Source organism: Oryctolagus cuniculus, chromosome 4 (genome assembly GCF_964237555.1).
Source record: "Oryctolagus cuniculus chromosome 4, mOryCun1.1, whole genome shotgun sequence".
In the NCBI taxonomy this organism is placed as follows: Eukaryota; Metazoa; Chordata; class Mammalia; order Lagomorpha; family Leporidae; genus Oryctolagus; species Oryctolagus cuniculus.
In genome coordinates this window covers 148,559,041-148,580,448 of record NC_091435.1, presented here as the reverse complement: position 1 = coordinate 148,580,448, position 21,408 = coordinate 148,559,041, and the positions used below count along the sequence as shown (strand labels likewise).

At 41.1% G+C, this 21,408-nt stretch overlaps 1 protein-coding gene across 7 annotated transcripts in view; it reads left to right on the top strand.

Annotated features, from left to right (window-relative positions):
• The window catches only part of ACP3 (acid phosphatase 3), an 88,158-nt gene that overhangs the window by 60,927 nt on the left and 5,823 nt on the right, over window positions 1-21,408 (top strand). For 4 of the 7 annotated variants that reach the window (XM_070072816.1, XM_017338010.3, XM_051818463.2 and 1 more), the window contains one exon: window positions 552-1,067. In XM_070072816.1, the coding sequence (XP_069928917.1) occupies window positions 552-849 (298 nt within the window). In that variant the 3' untranslated portion in view covers window positions 850-1,067. Of the gene's footprint in view, window positions 1-551; window positions 1,068-16,236; window positions 16,404-21,408 lie in introns of those variants that run through there. The other 3 variants (XR_007908674.2, XM_017338011.3, XM_051818462.2) reach the window with 3 other exon arrangements.

Sequence of the window (21,408 nt, the reverse complement as noted above, 5' to 3'; positions counted from 1 at the left end):
CCACAATAAACATCTTTTAATTCCATTTTTCTATAAATTTTTTGAAGTGCCCTTGTATCATCTTTTTATCTCACCAAGCATCAAGGATATGTGTAAATAAACATATATGTGTTCAAGATTTTCACTCTGAAACATATTCAGCTGAAAATCAAATTCAAAAGTACAAAGATTCCATTGCTTTTACATCCGGTTGATTACAGTTCAATATTCAGAATTTCCTTTGACCTGTGGGCATGGACAATTGGTAATTTAGCTATAGAAGAATGCATAAAGTTAGGGCTAGAAGAGGTCCTTAGAAATATTTCACTCAGTTATTTTCCCTTTATAGTGGGAGCTGAGGAAAAGGTTGAAAGGCACTTGGAACTGGAATCTAGATCATCTCCTCACTCCTAATCCTGAGTCCTTTTCACAGCCCTGTGCTGATTTCAAGGCTCCTTCAGAAATGCCTTTTATGTTTACAATGAAGGCAGAAGTCAACACTGATATGATATGAAATTCATATTTTCCTAATGCATTCATTTTACATTAATACATTTTCTGTTTTCCCACAGTTCTAAAGGTCATCCTTGCTGTTGCCTTTTGCGTGGTGTCTGGTATCCTAGTGGTGCTGCTGTTTATCCTCATCCGCCATGGGCCCTGCTGGCAGAGAGACTCCTATCGCAACATCTGAACAGAATGCCAAACAAGAGGGAAACCGGGTCAGTGCCCTGTGATACAGCCTTTCTCAGTGATGCAACTTTCAAAGGACAGTCTATTGCCATGTGGGCACCACCCTGCTCACACCCTTCCTTTTGGACCCTCCAACAGCAAGGTCTGAAATCAGCCACCCTGGGACAGTTGCTGGACTGACAGGTTACTTGAGTCCTCCCATCACTGAGTGGTGGTGCAGGCTTCTCATTTGGCCAGAAAGAAGCTCTTCTGCAAAGGACAGTTGTATTCTCTGGCACAGGTGACTGGAGAGAAATGAGAAGCCAAATTTCAATCATCCTTTTGCTTGCAAAGAGCAAAGGGTAAGAAGGTAGGAAAATACACAGATTAAACAAGACTGGATAAATGATAAAGTTGGACTAGAAGTAGTGTTATACTTATTTCTTATTAAGAAGTGAGACCCAATCAGAAATGATAAACTTTATCTTTAGCTATTAGGTAGGTTTAATACACACACACACACACACACACACACACACACACACACCTGAGAAGCAATACCTATGCAGTTTTTGATGACTAACAGACTCCTATGGGTGTGCCTAACACTCACACATACATATATCTATATTTAAGATGCCTTCAAAGGCCGGCGCCGCGGCTCACTAGGCTAATCCTCCGCCTTGTGGCGCCAGCACACCGGGTTCTAGTCCCAGTTGGGGCGCCAGATTCTGTCCCGGTTGCCCCTCTTCCAGGCCAGCTCTCTGCTGTGGCCAGGGAGTGCAGTGGAGGATGGCCCAAGTGCTTGGGCCCTGCACCCCATGGGAGACCAGGATAAGCACCTGGCTCCTGCCATTGAATCAGCGTGGTGTGCCAACTGCAGCACGCCAGCCACGGCGGCCATTGGAGGGTGAACCAATGGCAAAGGAAGACCTTTCTCTCTGTCTCTCTCTCTCACTGTCCACTCTGCCTGTCAAAAAATAAAAAAAAAAATTAAAAAAAGATGCCTTCAAAGAGCTTTGAATTCTCAGTAACTGTAATGTCAGCAGGTTTAGGTGCAGCTCAGGTCATCTTCCCCCAGTTTCTATAATGAAGAGTACTGGAAATCCATGGAGCCATGATTCCTTTTTGATGGTGGATTTTTATACAATCTAGTGTTTTTTTATTTTTTTAACTTTTTTATTTCATTTTAAAATTATAAGATTTTATTCTGATAGGTGAAATGTATGGCCATGATGAAATAATAATGTATTTTAACTTCCAAAAATATATCTGTGTTTTGTAAATGATGAGATAGAAAAGTGAACTGGAGGACTCCCGGCAAGATGGCGGAATAGGAAGGGAGCACACTGATAGTCTGGGGAGAGATAGTTTAATAAAAGTGGAGATACTGCAGGTTCAAGGAAGAGTAGGGGAGGAAACAGCAGAAGAAACTCTTCCGGAACGCGTGACTCACAGCGGACCTGCGTGGACAGCGTGGGAGCCCACAGTTTGGGACATCAGCGGCAGACTCAACACACCAGCGCTGGAACGCGAGGTGAGCCGAACCTCAATAGCCCGAGACACCGGCAGGCAAGCGGAGAGAGGAGACTAGAGGGAACGACCCCCCGGGGGGGGGAAGTTCACAAGGCTAACTGGAAGAGAGAGAGAGAGAGAGAAAAAAAAAAAAAAAAGGGTGACTAGTACGGACACGGGTTTCTCTCTCTCCGCTCACCTCTCAAGGGCGAGCAAGACAAAGAGCAGGCGCCATCTTGGACATACGTCATAAGCAGAGCGACCTCAGGTCTGCACCGGCCCTGAGCCTAGCAGAAAAACCTGACTCTGGGCGGGGCGAATTAACAGGAGATTAGGAGCTAGTAAATTTGTGGTGCTACTGAACTGAGACTGTGAAAAAAGAGACGGTGGGGGAGAGAACTCACGGAATTCACGTGAGCACTCTCCAGAGACGCTACAATTCCGTAACTTTGGCAACCCAGTGGGAGGCTGAAGGAGAATTTGAGCCCACTCTGAGGGCCGAACAGATTCCCTGTGGGGATCTTGGGAAAGAGCTTCCGATCTCTGGCTCCTGTGGGTATATCATTTGCCTGCTAACTACCTCCAACTTCATTCAGCTGTGCGGAATTACTTCCCTTTTGAATCAAAAAAAAAAAAAAAAAAAGAAAGAGAGAGAGAGAGATTTACCACGCCTAACCTGGGAGTGTCACCTTTGGCACACCAAACAGAGCTCTCAGGCCACACCCATCTCAAGCCCTAAGGCTCCATCAAAAACAGATAGTCCACTTAATCTAGAGTCATAGTATAACAAGAAAAAGCACCACAGTGAAGAAACCAAATATCTCCAATATGCCAAATAACAAACGCAAAAACCGAGGTAATAAAAACAAGGAAGTCACCATGACGCCCTCAAATGAAAAAGACACCCCAATTCAAGATTATGAAGATGATGACATAGAAGAAATGCAAGAAGCAGATCTCAAAAAATTGATAAGAACATTAAGAAGTTCTCAAAAACAAATTCTTGAACTACACAAATCCTTAATGGACAAGATAGAAAATCTCTCTCGTGAAAATGAAATATTAAGGAGGAATCAAAATGAAACGAAACAACTAGTACAACAGGAAACTGTGATAGTGACTGAAGTGAAGAATTCAATAGATCAAATGAAAAACACAATAGAGAGCCTTACAAACAGAATGGGTGAAGCAGAAGAGAGAATATCGGACTTAGAAGACAGAGAACAGGAAAGGATACAGTCAGACCAAAGAAAAGAAGAGGAAATTAGAAATCTGAAACATATTGTCGGGAATCTTCAGGATACTATTAAAAAACCCAACATTCGGGTTCTAGGAGTTCCTGAAGGCATGGAGAGGGAGAAAGGATTAGAAGGCCTTTTTAGTGAGATATTAGCAGAAAATTTCCCAGGTTTGGAGAAGGACAGAGAAATCCTAGTACAGGAAGCCCACAGAACCCCTAATAAACACGACCAAAAGAGATCCTCACCGCGACACGTTGTAATTAAACTCTCCACAGTGAAACATAAAGAAAAGATCCTAAAATGTGCAAGAGAGAAACGTCAGATTACTCTCAGAGGATCTCCAATCAGACTCACAGCTGACTTCTCATCAGAAACTCTAAAAGCTAGGAGGGAATGGCGAGATATAGCCCAGGTACTAAGAGAGAACAACTGCCAGCCCAGAATATTATATCCTGCAAAGCTATCATTTGTGAATGAAGGTGAAATAAAGACTTTTCATTGCAAACAGAAATTGAAAGAATTTGTTGCCACTCGTCCAGCCCTGCAAAAAAGATGTGTTACACACAGAAACACAGAAACACGGTCATCAATATGAAAGAAGGTAAAGGAAGGAAACCAAGGAAGGAAACCTCACAGCAAAAGATCACAGGGAATTCAAAGCATATATTAGAACTTATCTTTGGCAAATGGCAGGGCAAAGTTACCACTTATCATTAGTCACTTTGAACGTGAATGGCCTGAACTGTCCAGTTAAAAGACACCAATTGGCTGATTGGGTTAAGGAACAAAACCCATCTATATGCTGCTTACAAGAAACACATCTTTCCAACAAAGATCCATACAGACTGAAAGTGAAAGGCTGGAAAAAGATATACCATGCCAACAGAAATGAAAAAAGAGCGGGCGTAGCCATCTTAATATCGGACAACATAAACTTTACCACAAAAACTGTTAAGAGAGACAAAGAGGGACACTATATCATGATTAAGGGATCAATTCAACAGGAAGATATAACAATTATCAATGTATATGCACCTAACTACAGGGCACCAGTTTATCTAACAGATTTATTAACGGACTTAAAGGGAGACTTAGACCCCAATACAGTAGTACTGGGGGACTTCAATACTCCACTCTCAGAAATAGACAGATCATCCGGTCAGAAGATCAACAAGGATACAGTAGATTTAAACGACACCATAGCCCAAATGGATCTAACAGATATATACAGAACTTTCAATCCTACAGCTAAAGATTTTACATTCTTCTCAGCAGTACATGGAAGCTTCTCTAGGATTGACCACATACTAGGCCATAAAGCAAGTCTCAGCAAATTCAAAAGAATTAGAATCATACCATGCAGCTTCTCAGACCATAAAGGAATGAAGTTGGAAATTAGTAACTCAGGAATCCCTAGAGCATACGCAAACACATGGAGATTGAACAACATGCTCCTGAATGAACAATGGGTCATAGAAGAAATCAAAAGAGAAATCAAAAACTTTCTGGAAGTAAATGAGGATAACAGCACAACATACCAAAACTTATGGGACACAGCAAAAGCAGTGTTAAGAGGAAAGTTTATATCAATAGGTGCCTACATCAAGAAATTGGAAAGACACCAAATAGATGAGCTTTCAATTCACCTCAAGGATCTAGAAAACCTACAGCAAATCAGACCCAAATCTAGTAGGAGAAGAGAAATCATTAAAATCAGAGAAGAAATCAACAGGATTGAATCAAGAAAAACATTACAAAAAATCAGCCAAACGAAGAGCTGGTTTTTTGAAAAAATAAACAAAATTGACACCCCATTGGCCCAACTAACTAAAAAAAGAAGAGAAAAGACCCAAATCAATAAAATCAGAGATGAAAAAGGAAATGTAACAACAGACACCACAGAAATAAAAAGAATCATCAGAAATTACTACAAGGACTTGTATGCCAGCAAACAGGGAAACCTATCAGAAATGGATAGATTCCTGGACACATGCAACCTGCCTAAATTGAACCAGGAAGACATCGAAAACCTAAACAGACCCATAACTGAGACAGAAATTGAAACAGTAATAAAGGCCCTCCCAACAAAGAAAAGCCCAGGACCAGATGGATTCACTGCTGAATTCTACCAGACGTTTAAAGAAGAACTAACTCCAATTCTTCTCAAACTATTCAGAACAATCGAAGAAGAGGGAGTCCTCCCAAATTCTTTCTATGAAGCCAGCATCACCTTAATTCCTAAGCCAGAGAAAGATGCAGCACTGAAAGAGAATTACAGACCAATATCCCTGATGAACATAGATGCAAAAATCCTCAATAAAATTCTCGCCAATAGAATGCAACAACACATCAGAAAGATCATCCACCCAGACCAAGTGGGATTTATCCCTGGTATGCAGGGATGGTTTAATGTGCGCAAGACAATCAATGTGATACACCACATTAACAGACTGCAGAAGAAAAACCATATGATTATCTCAATAGATGCCGAGAAAGCATTTGATAAAATACAACACCCGTTCATGATGAAAACTCTAAGCAAACTGGGTTTGGAAGGAACATTCCTCAATACAATCAAAGCAATCTATGAAAAACCCACAGCCAACATCCTATTGAATGGGGAAAAGTTGGAAGCATTTCCACTGAAATCTGGAACCAGACAGGGATGCCCACTCTCACCACTGCTATTCAATATAGTTCTGGAAGTTCTAGCCAGAGCTATTAGGCAAGAAAAAGAAATTAAAGGGATACAAATTGGGAAGGAAGAACTCAAACTATCCCTCTTTGCAGATGACATGATTCTGTATTTAGGGGACCCAAAGAACTCTACTAAGAGACTATTGGAACTCATAGAAGAGTTTGGCAAAGTAGCAGGGTATAAAATCAATGCACAAAAATCAACAGCCTTTGTATACACAGACAATGCCATGGCTGAGGAAGAACTTCTAAGATCAATCCCATTCACAATAGCTACAAAAACAATCAAATACCTTGGAATAAACTTAACCAAAGACGTTAAAGATCTCTACGATGAAAATTACAAAACCTTAAAGAAAGAAATAGAAGAGGATACCAAGAAATGGAAAAATCTTCCATGCTCATGGATTGGAAGAATCAATATCATCAAAATGTCCATTCTCCCAAAAGCAATTTACAGATTCAATGCAATACCAATCAAGATACCAAAGACCTTCTTCTCAGATCTGGAAAAAATGGTGCTGAAATTTATATGGAGGCACAAGAGACCTCGAATAGCTAAAGCAATCTTGTACAACAAAAACAAAGCCGGAGGCATCACAATACCAGATTTCAGGACATACTACAGGGCAGTTGTAATTAAAACAGCATGGTACTGGTACAGAAACAGATGGATAGACCAATGGAACAGAATTGAAACACCAGAAATCAACCCAAACATCTACAGCCAACTTATATTCGATCAAGGATCTAAAACTAATTCCTGGAGCAAGGACAGTCTATTCAATAAATGGTGCTGGGAAAATTGGATTTCCACGTGCAGAAGCATGAAGCAAGACCCCTACCTTACACCTTACACAAAAATCCACTCAACATGGATTAAAGACCTAAATCTACGACCTGACACCATCAAGTTACTAGAGAACATTGGAGAAACCCTTCAAGATATTGGCACAGGCAAAGAATTTCTGGAAAAGACCCGGGAGGCACAGGCAGTCAAAGCCAAAATCAACTATTGGGATTGCATCAAATTGAGAAGTTTCTGTGCTGCAAAAGAAACAGTCAGGAGAGTGAAGAGACAACCGACAGAATGGGAAAAAATATTTGCAAACTATGCAACAGATAAAGGGTTAATAACCAGAATCTACAAAGAGATCAAGAAACTCCACAAAAACAAAACCAACAACCCACTTAAGAGATGGGCCAAGGACCTCAATAGACATTTTTCAAAAGAGGAAATCCAAATGGCCAACAGGCACATGAAAAAATGTTCAAGGTCATTAGCAATCAGGGAAATGCAAATCAAAACCACAATGAGGTTTCACCTCACCCCGGTTAGAATGGCTCACATGCAGAAATCTACCAACAACAGATGCTGGCGAGGATGTGGGGAAAAAGGGACACTAACCCACTGTTGGTGGGAATGCAAGCTGGTCAAGCCACTATGGAAGTCAGTCTGGAGATTCCTCAGAAACCTGAAGATAACCCTACCGTTCGACCCAGCCATCCCACTCCTTGGAATTTACCCAAAGGAATTTAAATTGGCAAACAAAAAAGCGGTCTGCACCCTAATGTTTATTGCAGCTCAATTCACAATAGCTAAGACCTGGAACCAACCTAAATGCCCATCAACGATAGACTGGATAAAGAAATTATGGGATATGTACTCTTTAGAATACTATACCGCAGTAAGAAACAACGAAATCCAGTCATTTGCAACAAAATGGAGGAATCTGGAACACATCATGCTGAGTGAAATAAGCCAGTCCCAAAGGGACAAATACCATATGTTCTCCCTGATCGGTGACGACTGACTGAACACCAAGAGGGAAACCTGTTGGAGTGAGGTGGACACTATGGGAAATGGTGGCTTGATCAGCATAGCCCTGACTGTTAATGAACAACTTAATACATTATCCCTCTTAGTAGTTTTTTTATCTGTTCTTCTTAATATGACTGGTTTAGATCTGTAATTGATGCACAGTTATTCTTAAGTGTTGAAAATTAACTGAAATGTGATCCCTGTTGAACATGGTGGTGGGAATGGGAAAGGGAAGAGATGTATAATTTGGGACATGCTCAGGCTGACTTGCCCCAAGTGGTGGAGTTGGAAGCATACCAGGGGATTCCAATTCAATCCCATCGAGGTGGCATGTACCAATGCCATCTCACTGTTCCAGGTGATCAGTTTCAGTTCACAGTTGGTCATGGTGAAGGGACTGGGAGTCAAAGGGAACACATAGACAAGTCTAGTACCTGCTAACGCTAACCGATGGAGTAAATAAAGGGGAGAGTGATCCAACATGGGAAGTGAGATACTCAGCAGACTCATAGAATGGCAGATGTCCTAAATAGCACTCTGGCCTCAGAATCAGCCCTAAAGGCATTCGGAGCTGGCTGAAAAGCTCATGAGAGTATTTCAGGCATGGAAAGCCAAGACACTCTGGCAAAAGATCTCTGCGAGTGAGATCCCAGTGGAAAGAACAGGTCATCAAAGAAGGAGGTACCTTTCTCTGAAGGGAGGAGAGAACCTCCACTTTGACTATGACCTTGTCTAAACAAGATAAGAGTCGGAGAACTCAGAGGGCTTCCATAGCCTTGGAAACTCATGACTGGAGCATAGGGAGATTACTGATGCCATAGACAGGAGTGTCAATTGGTAAAGTCAACAACAGGAGTCACTGTGCACTTACTCCTCATGTAGGATCTCTATCCTTAATGTGCTGTACATTGAGATTTAATGCTATAACGAGTACTCAAACAATATATTTCACTTTGTGTTTCTATGGGGGTGCAAACTGTTGAAATCCTTACTTAATGCATACTAAACTGATCCTCTGTAAAAAAAAAAAAAAAGAAAAGAAAAAAAAAAAAGAAATTATCAATTCCCAACTTGACTCTCACTGGGATTAAACATGACAATAGGTCTGCTCTGATTTCATCATCATTTAAAAAAATCATCTATTATTTTTCACTTTATGTTTCTGTGTGGGAGCAAACTGTTGAAATCCATACTTAATGTATACTAAGCTGATCTTCTGTATATTAAGATAATCGAAAATGAATCATGATGTGAATGGAAGGGGAGAGGGAGTGGGAAAGGGGAGGGTTGTGGGTGGGAGGGACGGTATGGGGGGGAAGCCATTGTAATCCATAAGTCGTACTTTGGAAAATTATATGCATTAAATAAAAGTTAAAAAAAAAAAAAAAAAGAAAAGAAAAAGAAAAGTGAACTGATAACCCACTGCCCCAGCTCCGCACTGGCTGTGATTCAACCACTCAGAACAAGTTTTTTTCTATCCTAAGCCTTGGTGTCCTAAGCTGAAAAAGAGGAGTCTGAACCAGATTAACATGGAAGTCACATCTAGTTCTTGTACTTTTTTATTTTTTTCATTTTATGCTATGGATGGGTCATTGCCCAAGCAAGTACTTTCATGAATGATGCCATTGCACTACAATGAAGTTTGCTCTGAAGAAATTTTATTCTGCTCTGAACTGTGAAACCATCTAGTTGGTGAGAAATTCATCTCACTTATTGGTAAGGTTCTCCGCTTCCTCAGGTTTTACTAAAGGTCCCATAAGGTACTTGGTGGGAGAATTCAGCCAAGTGCCCTACAGGTCTTTGTCCACACTGATCTCTAGTGAGCTCACTGTCCATGCTCATGTTGTCTTTTGAAGATAGGCAGAGGCCATGTCTGCCATATTCCTCAGTCCCTGCCTGAGGTGATGCTCACATGCAGTGTTGGGATCTGTGCCCAGCAAAATCTCCCTACCATCCAAACCCCACCCCATCTCTCAGTCTCAGGAATCTTCTTCTGCCTTTGAGTGTCACAGCTAACACCTGTTCAACTCCAAGCTCTTACCTCCTTTACTCTTACTTCCTGCAAAATTCTCACTGAGCCTTACCAATTGCAAACAAGTCACAAAGGACTTATTTTCTGCAGTCTGGTAACTTCTGCTTCTTGCTGCAGCACAAAAGCCATGTAGGCAACAAAAAACAAAGCAAAACAGGAAAAACAAACAAACAAACAAAAAAAACAACCTGCAAGCAGTGGCCACATTTTTGGCTTGGGAAAGGAAAGATCACCCATAGTGATCTATAGTGGCAAGAACAAAAGACAAAGGGCTGTCTTGATAAAATAGCCATAACACTTACACCACAGCATCTTATGCTAATAAATGATGTGGCTTTCAAATAGAAATATAGGTCATGAATTTTCTCATTTATTCAACAAACATTGATAGAGGATTTACTACTAGCTAATTACTGGTCCAGATGTTAAATTGTCTGTCCTTAATGTGATGATTAAGGTGTTTGGCTCTAACAATGGCCAAACACCTTAATCATTGGTAAAATATAAAAGTAGAAGCTTTCACAACCTTGTCCCAATACCACCTTTTGAAACTCTCAGTGACTAAAAGAACCTCTACTTTTTACTGATTCTGAGGGATTTTTTTACATTCCCATTCTTTTTCCTTCTGTCATCTATTCTGATTATTATAAAGAGAGTCTTCAGTCCCAACTTAGCTATTTCCTCTGCCTTCCACAGAGCTACTCTGTTGACAAATGCTATAATTGCTTTTCATACTTTGTGGCAGAATGAATAATCACAAGCAACAAATGATCTTTAGTGATAAGGGAGAAAGCACAAATGTACTATGTTTCCCAGGGAATAAGCTAATCACCCAACTTCAACAAGAGAATGTGTAACTTCTCTCTGCTAATAAAAGTGACTTTTTCATATGGATCAGTTAGGATCAGCCTGGTTGCTGTGATCATAAATATTATCTGAGAGATAACTTGGAGAGCTGAAATCACCTCTGCTCTGAAATGTATTCCTTGCATGTGAACCATCATGGAGACTCTTAAATGGGATTAGAATAAAGCAGTAATTATCACGTCAGTGGAGGGGCATTCCCTCATATAACAAATCAGCAATATTTATTCAGGGAAAACCAGCTAGGAGTTGCCAGTGGGATATACCTTGCTCAAAATGACATTGTATAAAGAATGTATTAAAACAATCTGTACAAAAAATAGTTCGTGCTTTAGAAGAGCGCAAACACTAAAAAATATTTTACTAGAAATCATTCAACCAGCAATTTCTTAATGTTGGACCTGGCATTTCTGCTCCCTGAATTCAGTGCTGTTCCCTATCCTCCCAACTTCCTATTCTTACTGTGTTGCTCTAATGCTTTGAGGTGATTCTTTCTGCACAGCCAAGGAGGTTCTGGGTAAGTACAAGCCAAGTGTGAACCCTCTTTGAACAATGCCAGAAGAGTATGGCGTTTTGGTGCTCTAAAACAGGGCTGTCTAACAGAAACAAAACGTGAACGACAGATGGAAGCCATATGTGAAATCATCAAAGTGGTCATGGAAAATACATGTTGAAAATACTGTGTGTGCATTGCAAAGTTTTTTTGAACTAAAGTAAACTTCTCTTTTCACTCATTTTTCCATGAGCCTTTTCAAATCCCTTTGTATGTGATTTTAAAATTCTAACAGTCACATTTTTAAAAAGTAAATACATGAAATGAATTGTAATGAAAATTAACTAGCTTAATGCATCCAAAATATTGCTTCAATGTTTATTTCTTATTTAAAAATTGTTCGTGGGGTGTATCATGGGCTTTTTAATACTAAATATTTAAAATCTGATTGGCTTTTTACCCTAACAATACATCTCAATCACGGTGAGCCACACATTTGCAGTTTCCATAGTCATATATAGCTAGTGGCTACAATGTCCAACAGTTTGGCTTTAGACCAATAGACCTAGCAACCTTTCTGAAACAGAAAATGTATTTTTATTATAATTTGTAATGTCTGCTTTCAGATTGTTGTGAAGAAATAAAAATCATTGTTATTATATGTCTATATTATTATTTTTTGTGTAGCTGAATTGATACAAGATTTTCCTGAAATGTTTTACTTGTAAACCATCTTTTTTTTTTTTTTTTTAGATTTATTATTTTGAAAGGCAGAGAGAGAGAGAGATCTTCCATCCTCTGGTTCACTTCCCAAAAGGCTGTAATGGCTGGGGCTGGGCTGATCTGAAGCAAAGTAGGCACTAGTGGATAATGGCCCAAGTGCTTAGATTTCTGCCACCCGCATTGGAGACCTGGATGGAGTTTCTGGCTCATAGCTTTGATTTGGCCCAGCCCTGGTTGTTGCTATCATTTGGGGAATAAACCAGAGGATGGAATATCTCTGTTTTTCTGTCATTCTGCTTTTCAAATAAATAAATAAATCTTCCAAAAACTTTTAAAAAGAATGTAAACTTTAAATCAAAAGGTTTTTCTACCTACTTTCAATCACCTCAGATAATCTTGTTGACAATATCTGGTTTTAAATCTTCAAGTGAGCAGCATTAATTTTATGAGACATACTTAGGCTTTTATTTGATGATTTTTTCACATTGTTCTCTGCTCTCCCCCATAGTATCCTCTTTCTTATATATTGTTTTCATTTTTTCAACTAATTTCTTCAGAGGGCACGAGAATAGTAAGCTTTCTGATTCTGACACATCAAAATGTGTCTATACTTTGATATCCCACTTATCTCTCTTGAGTAAATTCAGGTTGGAAACAATTTTCCCCAAAAACTTTGAAGGCAATATTATGTTGTCTTCACACCTACAAAATTTCTGATGAGAAAATTTTGATATTGATGTAAGTAATTGTTCTTGCTTGGTTTTGCCTGTATCTTTGAAGATATTTTGTTTATACTTGGCATTCCAAAATTTTTTCCAAGATATATTTAGGCATGGGTACTTATTTGTTTTGTTTTGTTTTTCTGTCTAATCCTGCATGGCTTAACAATTTTTTTTTCTCCAAACTAAAAACACTTGTCTTTCTTTCAATTCAGAGAAATTGCATTCTGAAACTTGAATTTCCAGCATCTATTATTCTGCCTCAACTTTTCTCTCATGTTTTCTACTTTTTTATTTTACTACATGCTAGGAAATTTCGCCAACTTGGTCTCCAGCAAATTCATTATTTTTTTTTAATTTCCAAGAATTCTTTCTTACTCACAGTTTCTTTTTATAATGACCTATTATTATTTTATAATTACAGTCTTCTCATGAATATCCTGAAGGATTCTAAGAATTTTTTTAAGGTTTATTTTTACTTATTTAAAACACAGAGTTACAGAGAGAGGGAGAGACACAGAGATATCTTCCATCCACTGGTTCACTCCCCAAATGGCCACAACAATCAGGGATAGGCCAGGCCAAAGCCAAGAGGCTGGAACTCTATGCAGGTCTCTCATGTGGGTAGCAGGGCCCCAAGTATTCGACCTATCTTCTGCTGCTTTCCCAGGTGCATTAGCAGGAAGTTGGATCAGAAATGGAGCAGCTGGAACTCTAGTTGTCAATCACAGGGGATGCCCACATCACAGGTGTCAACTGGACCCACTTCACCACAGCTGAACCCTCTAAGAATTTTTCAAGTTTTTCCATGCTCCATATATCATCCCTGTTTTATCTGAGTTCATTAACCTTGGACCTTCTCTATTATGCTCTAGCTTTTTCTCAAATCTCTATGAGTTGTAATCCACAAGGATCTTTGAGGATTAGTAGAGATTGTTGGTTTTGGCTTCCCTTTTAGTCTGTATGTCTGTTTCCCCAACAGATGTCTTGTTGAATAGATGCTTTAAAAATCTTGTGTGCTAATTGCAACATCTTAGTCATTTGAGGACCAGTCTTCATCAATTGTCTTTTTTCCTGAACATAGATTATATTTTCTTGTTTTTTTTTTCTTTTTTTGTGGAGTAAGTTTAGATTGTATCTTGGATATTGTGAATGATATCTTTTAGAAACTCTGGATTCTATTATGTTTCTCCAGAAAGCTAGTGTTTTACTTGTCTGTTTGCTTGATTGTTTTAAGCAGTCAGTTAATTTGGATAAAAACCTGAAAGTTGTCTCCCCTGCCATGGGAACAGCTCAAATTTCAGCTCAGTTTTTTCAGCCTACCTGTGGTGCCTGTGAATAATTAATTCAAGGTATGGGGGGTCAGCCACAGAGTCTGGGCAGAGTTTATAGACAGAGTTTGGAGTTCCCTGTCTCTGGCTTTAAATTGGGTAGAGGTCTTTTTCATTTCTCAGATGCCCTCAAACATTGTAATTTGTACTACAAGGCATTAAGACTATGGATTTTTTAAAAATCTGAGATGTAGTATCCACACCTTCCCTCTGCCCCTGCACACACAGACATGAGCCTCTCCTTATGCTAAAAGCCATAACGTGGCTAGAATTGTGGTGCAGCAAGTTAAGCCATTGCTGGCAACACCAGCATTCTATATCAGAACAAAAGTTTGAGTTCCAGATGCTCTGCTTCCAATTCATCTTCCTGCTAATAATGTGCCTGGGAAAGGAGAGAAAGATGGTCCAAGTATGTGGGCCCCTGCCATCTATGTGGGAGATCTGGATGGTGTTCTGGGCTCTTGGCTTCAGCTGAGCCTTTGCTGACATTTAGGGAATGAACCAATAAGATTTTCTCTCTCTCTCTCTCTCTCTCTCTCTCTCTCTGTCTCTTTCATCCTAGCTTTCAAATAAATAAACCTTTTTAAAATATTTTTTAAAGATTTATTTATTTACTTGAAAGAGTTACAAACACAAGAGAGGGAGAGTCAAAGAGAAAGGTCTTCCAACAGCTGGTTCACTGCCCAATTGGCTGCAATGGCCAAAGCTGCGCTGATGCAAAGCCAGGAGCCAGGAGCCCCCTCTGTGTCTTCTCATGTGGGTGCAGGGGTCCAAGGACTTGAGCCCTCTTTCACTGCTTTCCTAGGCCATAGCAGAGAGCTGGATTAGAAGTGGAGCAGCCAAGACTCATACTGGTGTCCATATGGGATGCAGACACTGTAGGCTGTAGCTTTACCTGCTACACCACAGTGCCAGCATCAGTAAATGGTTTTTAAAAATCTTTTAAAAATGGGGCCAGCTCTGTGGCCTCTGCCTGCAGTGCCAACATCCCATATGGGTGCCTGTTCAAGTCCCAACCTCACCACTTCTGTTCCAGCTCTCTGCTTATGGCCTGGGAAAGCAGTGGAGGATGGTCCAAGTGCTTGGGCCTCTGCACCCATTTGGGAGACCTGGAAGAAGCTCTTGGCTCCTTGCTTCGGATCAGCCAAGCTCCAGCCATTGCGGTCAATTGGGGAATGAATCAGCAGATGGAAGACCTCTCTCTCTGTCTCTTCCTCTCTGTTTGTAACTCTACCTCTCAAGTAAATAAAGAAAATCTTTTTTTTTTTTAAATCTATTCCCTTTTTTCAAGTATTGAATCCCTCTAATTGTCGCTCCCCGTCTTCGTGGAGGAACGACACAGGACCCTGCGCTGTTCTTTCATCTGCTCGGCCCTCCCCGGGTTTGCTGCTGGTTCTTCCCGGGTTGGCTACTATCCCTTCCACCTCCGTGGAAGGGCGGTTCCCCCTGCCACATTCCCCACTTCCGCAGGGGAGCGGCACACCGCCGGCCGGCTCTCTCGGGGCCTGCACAGGTGTTCCTTCAGATGTTCCCCTTAGATGTTCCTGGTGCATGCCGTCTCTCTCCTCCTTTATAGTCCTCCTCCGCCAATCCTAACTCGGCTGCCCACACACCGAGTACACTGCTCTCCTCCAATCAGGAGCAGGATCAGCTCCTGGAGGTCATCACTCAAGTTGGCAAGAGGCAGCTGCGTAGAAGCTGTTTTCTCCTCTCGCAGTGCCATATTGTGGGAGAGCAGATGCATAGAATAAGTCTTAATTCCAGTAACTCAGTCCAGTCCGGGTTGCTCCCCACATCTAATATCTGCTTTCAGTTACTTCCAAGCACTTTTAATTAGTGATATTTTTGTATATTTCCAAACATTTATGGTTGTTACCCATGAAAGTACTAGTCCAAAGGAGATACAAACTCATCAGCTGAAGAGGATACTCACACTTAAAGGAGAAGGGCTGACTGGAGCTTCTGTATAAGGGTGGGAGGTGTGGCAGCAGGTGCCCAGTAGTGACCAGGGGCAGAAAAGTGGTATGTCATCTGGGTCACATCCAAATGGTCAAGGAATTGACTTGTGATTGGGCTGGATGGTTCTCTGTGCATGCCTCTTTCATGTTTATGATGTTCTTCTCTCAACATCTACTTGGTTTCTCCCACAAGGTGCCACAGCCACACTCCCAAAAGAGCACCCCCATTCCACAGAGAGTGTGCCTCCAGATTTTGTCCTGTAGGCAGGAGTTGAGTGACCAGTGGACAGGGAACTCAGCTGTAATTACCCTGACAATGACTTCTTTGGGCTCCCCTAAGAAGAACGTCATTCATCTCTGGTAGGTTTGCCAAAAGTTCCTGTTTTGACTTTTTCATTGGTGCAGTCATCTCTGCTTCTCTTTGAAGAATTTCTCCAAGCATCTGACCTCCTGACACTACTCTCTCTAGCACTGTTGGGATTTCATTGTTATCTTTTACATATTTTCTATTTCAGTAAAATATTGGGAGGAAGGGAAATTAGGTGCAATGGGTCTTTATTTCTTAAAAGAAACCAATAGGTTCACTTTTTCTAGCAAAGGGTTCTATAATTATGTCTGTCAAAGGTAAGGAAAGTAGGGGCTGGCGTTTTGGTATAGTAAGCTAAGCCTCTGCCTATGATGCTGGCATCCCATATATGTAACGGTATGAGGCCCAGCTGCTCCACTTCTGATCCAGCTCCCTGCTAATGCACCTGGGAAAGCAGTGGAAGATAGCCAAATTCCTTGGGCCCCGGCACCCAGGTGGGAGACATTGATGAAGCTTTGGGCTCTTAGCTTTGATCTGGCCCAGCCCTGGCCATTGTGGCCATTTGGGAGAATAAACCAGCAGATGGAAGATCTGTCTCTCCTCTCTCTCTAATTCTGCCTTTCAAGTAAATAAAAAATAAATCTTAAGAAAAAAAGGTAAACAAAGTAGCCAAGCCACTCAATGAAGGGAAAAAACAGACACAACACTACGTAAACAATTCAACTTAATCTCACAAACAGGAAGTACTTGCTTCTAGCCTTCAGTAGAAAGAAACCACACCTTCCATCATATTTTTCAAAGAGAATCTTAAATCCAAAAAGGGCTAATATTTGGCATAAGGAGTGTAGCACTGAATTATCTTAGCCCCAGCCTTTATGAGTATCACAGCTAAATAATGTCTTTTAAAAATTATTTATTAGAGAGGAAGAGACAGAGATCTTTCGATCACTGGTTCACTCCCCCAAATGGCTCAACAGCTGGGGCTGGGCCAGACTGAAGGCAGGAGCCTGGAACTCTATCTGGGTCTCCAAGCACTTGGGCCATCTTCACTGCCTTCCCAACGCATTAGCAGGAAGCTGGATCAGAAGCAGAGCTCTGATATGGGTTGCCTGTGTTGCAAGTGGCAACTTCATCAACTGTGTCACAGCACTTGCCCCTAAATAATGTAACTAATGTTTTCATTTTTCACTAATTTACATTATTTTTATGTCAGGATGCTTCAAGAATTTGGCCCTTTCTCTCCACAGTTACCACCACGTTTTGTTCCTCAGTATACTTCTGTTTTTAAACTACGTGATCTCCCCTCCTTCTAGTTAATTTGGCTGAATATTAAGACTCATTTATGGTCTTTATTTATTTATTTTTTTTGATAGGCAGAGTGGACAGTGAAAGAGAGAGACAGAGAGAAAGGTCTTCCTTTACTTTTGGTTCATCCTCCAATGGCCGCTGCGGCTGGCGTACTGTGGCCGGCGTACCGTGCTGATCCGAAGCCAGGAGCCAGGTGCTTCTCCTGGTCTCCCATGTGAGTGCAGGGCCCAAGCACTTGGGCCATCCTCCACTGCACTCCCGGGCCACAGCAGAGAGCTGGACTGAAAGAGGGGCAACCGGGACAGAATCCGGTGCCCTGACCGGGACTAGAACCCCGGGGTGCCAGCGCTGCAGGCGGAGGATTAGCCTACTGAGCCATGGCGCAGGCCTATGGTCTTTATTGAAGAATACACTTGGGCTGAGTCAGATTAGGCTCTCCACAGGTACCTGTTGATTGACCTAAATTATATCACCCTGGTGCTAACCATACCAGCTCCATCATTCTAAAGCTGTAGTGTTTTCTTCATGAATCCCCACTTTAAACTCATGGGTTACAGAGATGCTGTGAGAAATCAAACTAAAGCAGTAGTCCTCAAACTTGAACATGCATAAGAATAGCCTGGGGTACTTCAAAAAGCTTCAGATTCCAGGGTCTCAAGCCCAGATATCCCGATTCGTTAAACAAGGCCCAGGGATATTTTTTAAACTTTATTTTCTTTCTTTAAAAATTTTAATTTATTTAATTGATACATTTGAAAGAGTTAAACAGAGAGAGAGATATCTTCCATCTGCTGGTTCACTCCCCAAATGGTTGCAATAGGTGGGATTCTGCCAGGCATAAGCCAGGAGCCAGAAGCTTCTCCCAGATCTCGCACATGGGTGGCAAGGACCCAAGTACTTCGATCATCTTCTGCTACTTTTCCCAGGCCATTAGCAGGGAGCTGGATCAGAATCAGAACAACAGGGACACACATCAGCTTTACCCATTACACCACAATGCTGGCCCCTATTTATTTTTATTTGAAAGGCCAAATGACAGATATTTTCCATCTACTGGTTGACTCCCCAAGTCCCCACAATAGCCAGGGCTGGGCCAGACCAAAGCCAGGAGCCTGGAACTCCATCCTGATCTCCCAGGATGGCAGGGACCCAGGTACTTGGGCTATCCTTGACTCACATCCCAGGAGCATTAGCAAGGAGCTGGATTGGAAGCAGAGCAGCGGGGATTCCAATTAGCATGATGCAAGCGGTGGCTTAGCTTGTTGCACCACTATGTCCGTCCAACATGTGCCTTTTTAGACACAACCCCTCTTGATCCTGTTGCAGGCATTTCCTGACTTTGCTTTGAGAAACTCTCCTATAATGATGCAATAGCCCCTCTGGTGAATAGAATATGCAGCTTTGTACACTTCCTTAAGGGTCTGTAAAACAAGTACAAGTTCTAAAGCCATCTCAATTATGTGGCATTAGCAATAAAAACTAGAAACTGATAACATGAAAAGCTTTGGAAACTATATAAATTATGTAGGCAATAGGATTTTTTGCTTAAATGAATCATAGGAGAGGTTGAGAGTGGAGCTCAGATTTTAAAATTGAATGCTTGACCAGAGGCACAGAGGCACTGCAAGGACTACCGGTGGCTGGGAGAAAAGTGAGGGCGTCTCAGCACCATTGAGTCTGGATCCTCACTCACTCACTTCATTATGAAATGAATGGAAGGACAGTCACTGCTGTCCTATTTTTCCAAGCCCAAATAACAAAAAGAATGAACTTATTGTGCAATAAAATATTTGAAACAATAACTGCCCTAAACATTCTAGGACAAACTGTAAATTCTGGTATCCACAGTTTAAAATCAAACAGGAGCATGCCACCCTTTGTTGTTACAGCTCTAATTGGCATGGCCACCTCTTCCTTCCTAGAATAGTCTACAAGTAGATCATGTTTGAAATCAACAAAATGGGTGGGGGCGGGAATAAAACTTGTGGGCCTGGTGTTTTGGCATAGAGGGTTAACCTGATTTGAGTCCCAGCTGCTCCACTTCCAATCCAACTCCCTGCTAATGCACTTGGAAAAGCAGTGAAAGATGGCCCAAGTACTCAGGCCCCTGCACCGATGTGGGAGACCCAAATGAATCTCCTGGCTCCTGGGTTCAGCCTGGCCCAGTCCCAGCTGTTGCAGCCATTTGGGGAATGAACCAGTGGATGGAAGATTGATCTCTCTCTCTCTCTCAACTCTGACTTCCAAATGAGTGAATGAATGAATGAATGAATGAATAAATAAATAAATAAATATCTAAAAAAGTGACTATTAGTGAAGTGAGCAATGGGGAATTTTACTCAACATCATTACCCTTATGTTTGGGTTGTTAACCATTATGATACATGGAGAAGTGAATAGGTAATGGAACAAACATGCTTGGGTTCAGTTCCCAACTCTGCTGCTTACTAGCCTGCGATCTTACGGCAAGTTATTTAACTTCTCTATGCCTCAGTTTCCTCACTTGGAAAATATGGATAGTAGTACCTACTTTGGTGGATTGTTCTAAGGAATAAATAAGCTAATAAAGTGCCATATTAAATAGTGTATATGTTTGTTAAATAAAATGTTGAATGATAAAAAAGACTGGATTTTATCACTTAAGCCAAAAACACTACTATTCTGAATGTACTGAAGTTAAAAGAAACAAACACGAGATGTCATTTTTCATTAGCTCTCTGCATAGTTTTGGAAATGTGGTTGTAATCCAATCTTCTTATGCCACATCTTGAGATGACAACTCTTATTAAAATGATGGAAGTTTAATTTGGTGGAAGAACCGGAGAACTTGAGACCTTATTAAAACTTGCTTTGATCAAGGATTTCTTTCTGAGAACCCAACATTCTCAATATAACCCAGAAGAAACAGCAACTTGATTTCAGACCAAGGTCAACTGTAATAGGATGCTTACAAAATAAACATTAAAATTTGAAGATAAATTCTACAGTGGAGCCAACTTAATTTAGTACCAATTTAATAAGAAGTTAAGTGTTGCAGAAAGAAAAAGAAACAGGCCAAGTGTTAATCTTACAAAAGTTTTTTGTTTTGTAAGTGATAAAATAGAATAATTTCAAGTAGTATAATATTGAGTGTGGGAGGTAGATATCTCCAACTTTATTTAGTATCTTGCTATAGCCCCATTTCTTTCCTATAATTAGAGAAGTAAAATACCACTCCTTTGTCCCTGACTCATTGATCTCACTGAGTCTAACCCAGGGGCCCACCTGGAAAAGCAGCAGATGCCCTAGGTTCTTGGGTCCTTGCCACTCACAAGGGAGATCCAGATGGAGTTCTTGGCTCCTGGCTTCAGCCTAGCCCAGCCCCAACCATCACAGCCATTTGGGACAGAACCAGAAGATGGGTGATCTCTCTTTTTGTTTCTCCCTCTCTCTGTCACTCTGCCTCTCACATAAATAAAAGAATCCTTTGAAAATTGAGGCTGACATGGCAATGGTTCCAGAACTGAACTGTCGGCAAATCATCAAGTGTCCTTCAGTAACTGGGTGATTTCAAGCAGGGTCTGGCCATCCCCGTGAAGTCCAGCTGTGAAGCAGGCTTTCCAGAGTAGGAAACATGTGTTTTCCCTCCCAGAAGCCAACAGAAAAGCATTAAGAGATCTTTCTAAAAGCACACAAATCCTTGGTACAGTAGGTTAGACAATTTTCTAAGTCTGTAAAACAGTCACTTTGTTCACCTCCTTTCTGCTTCCT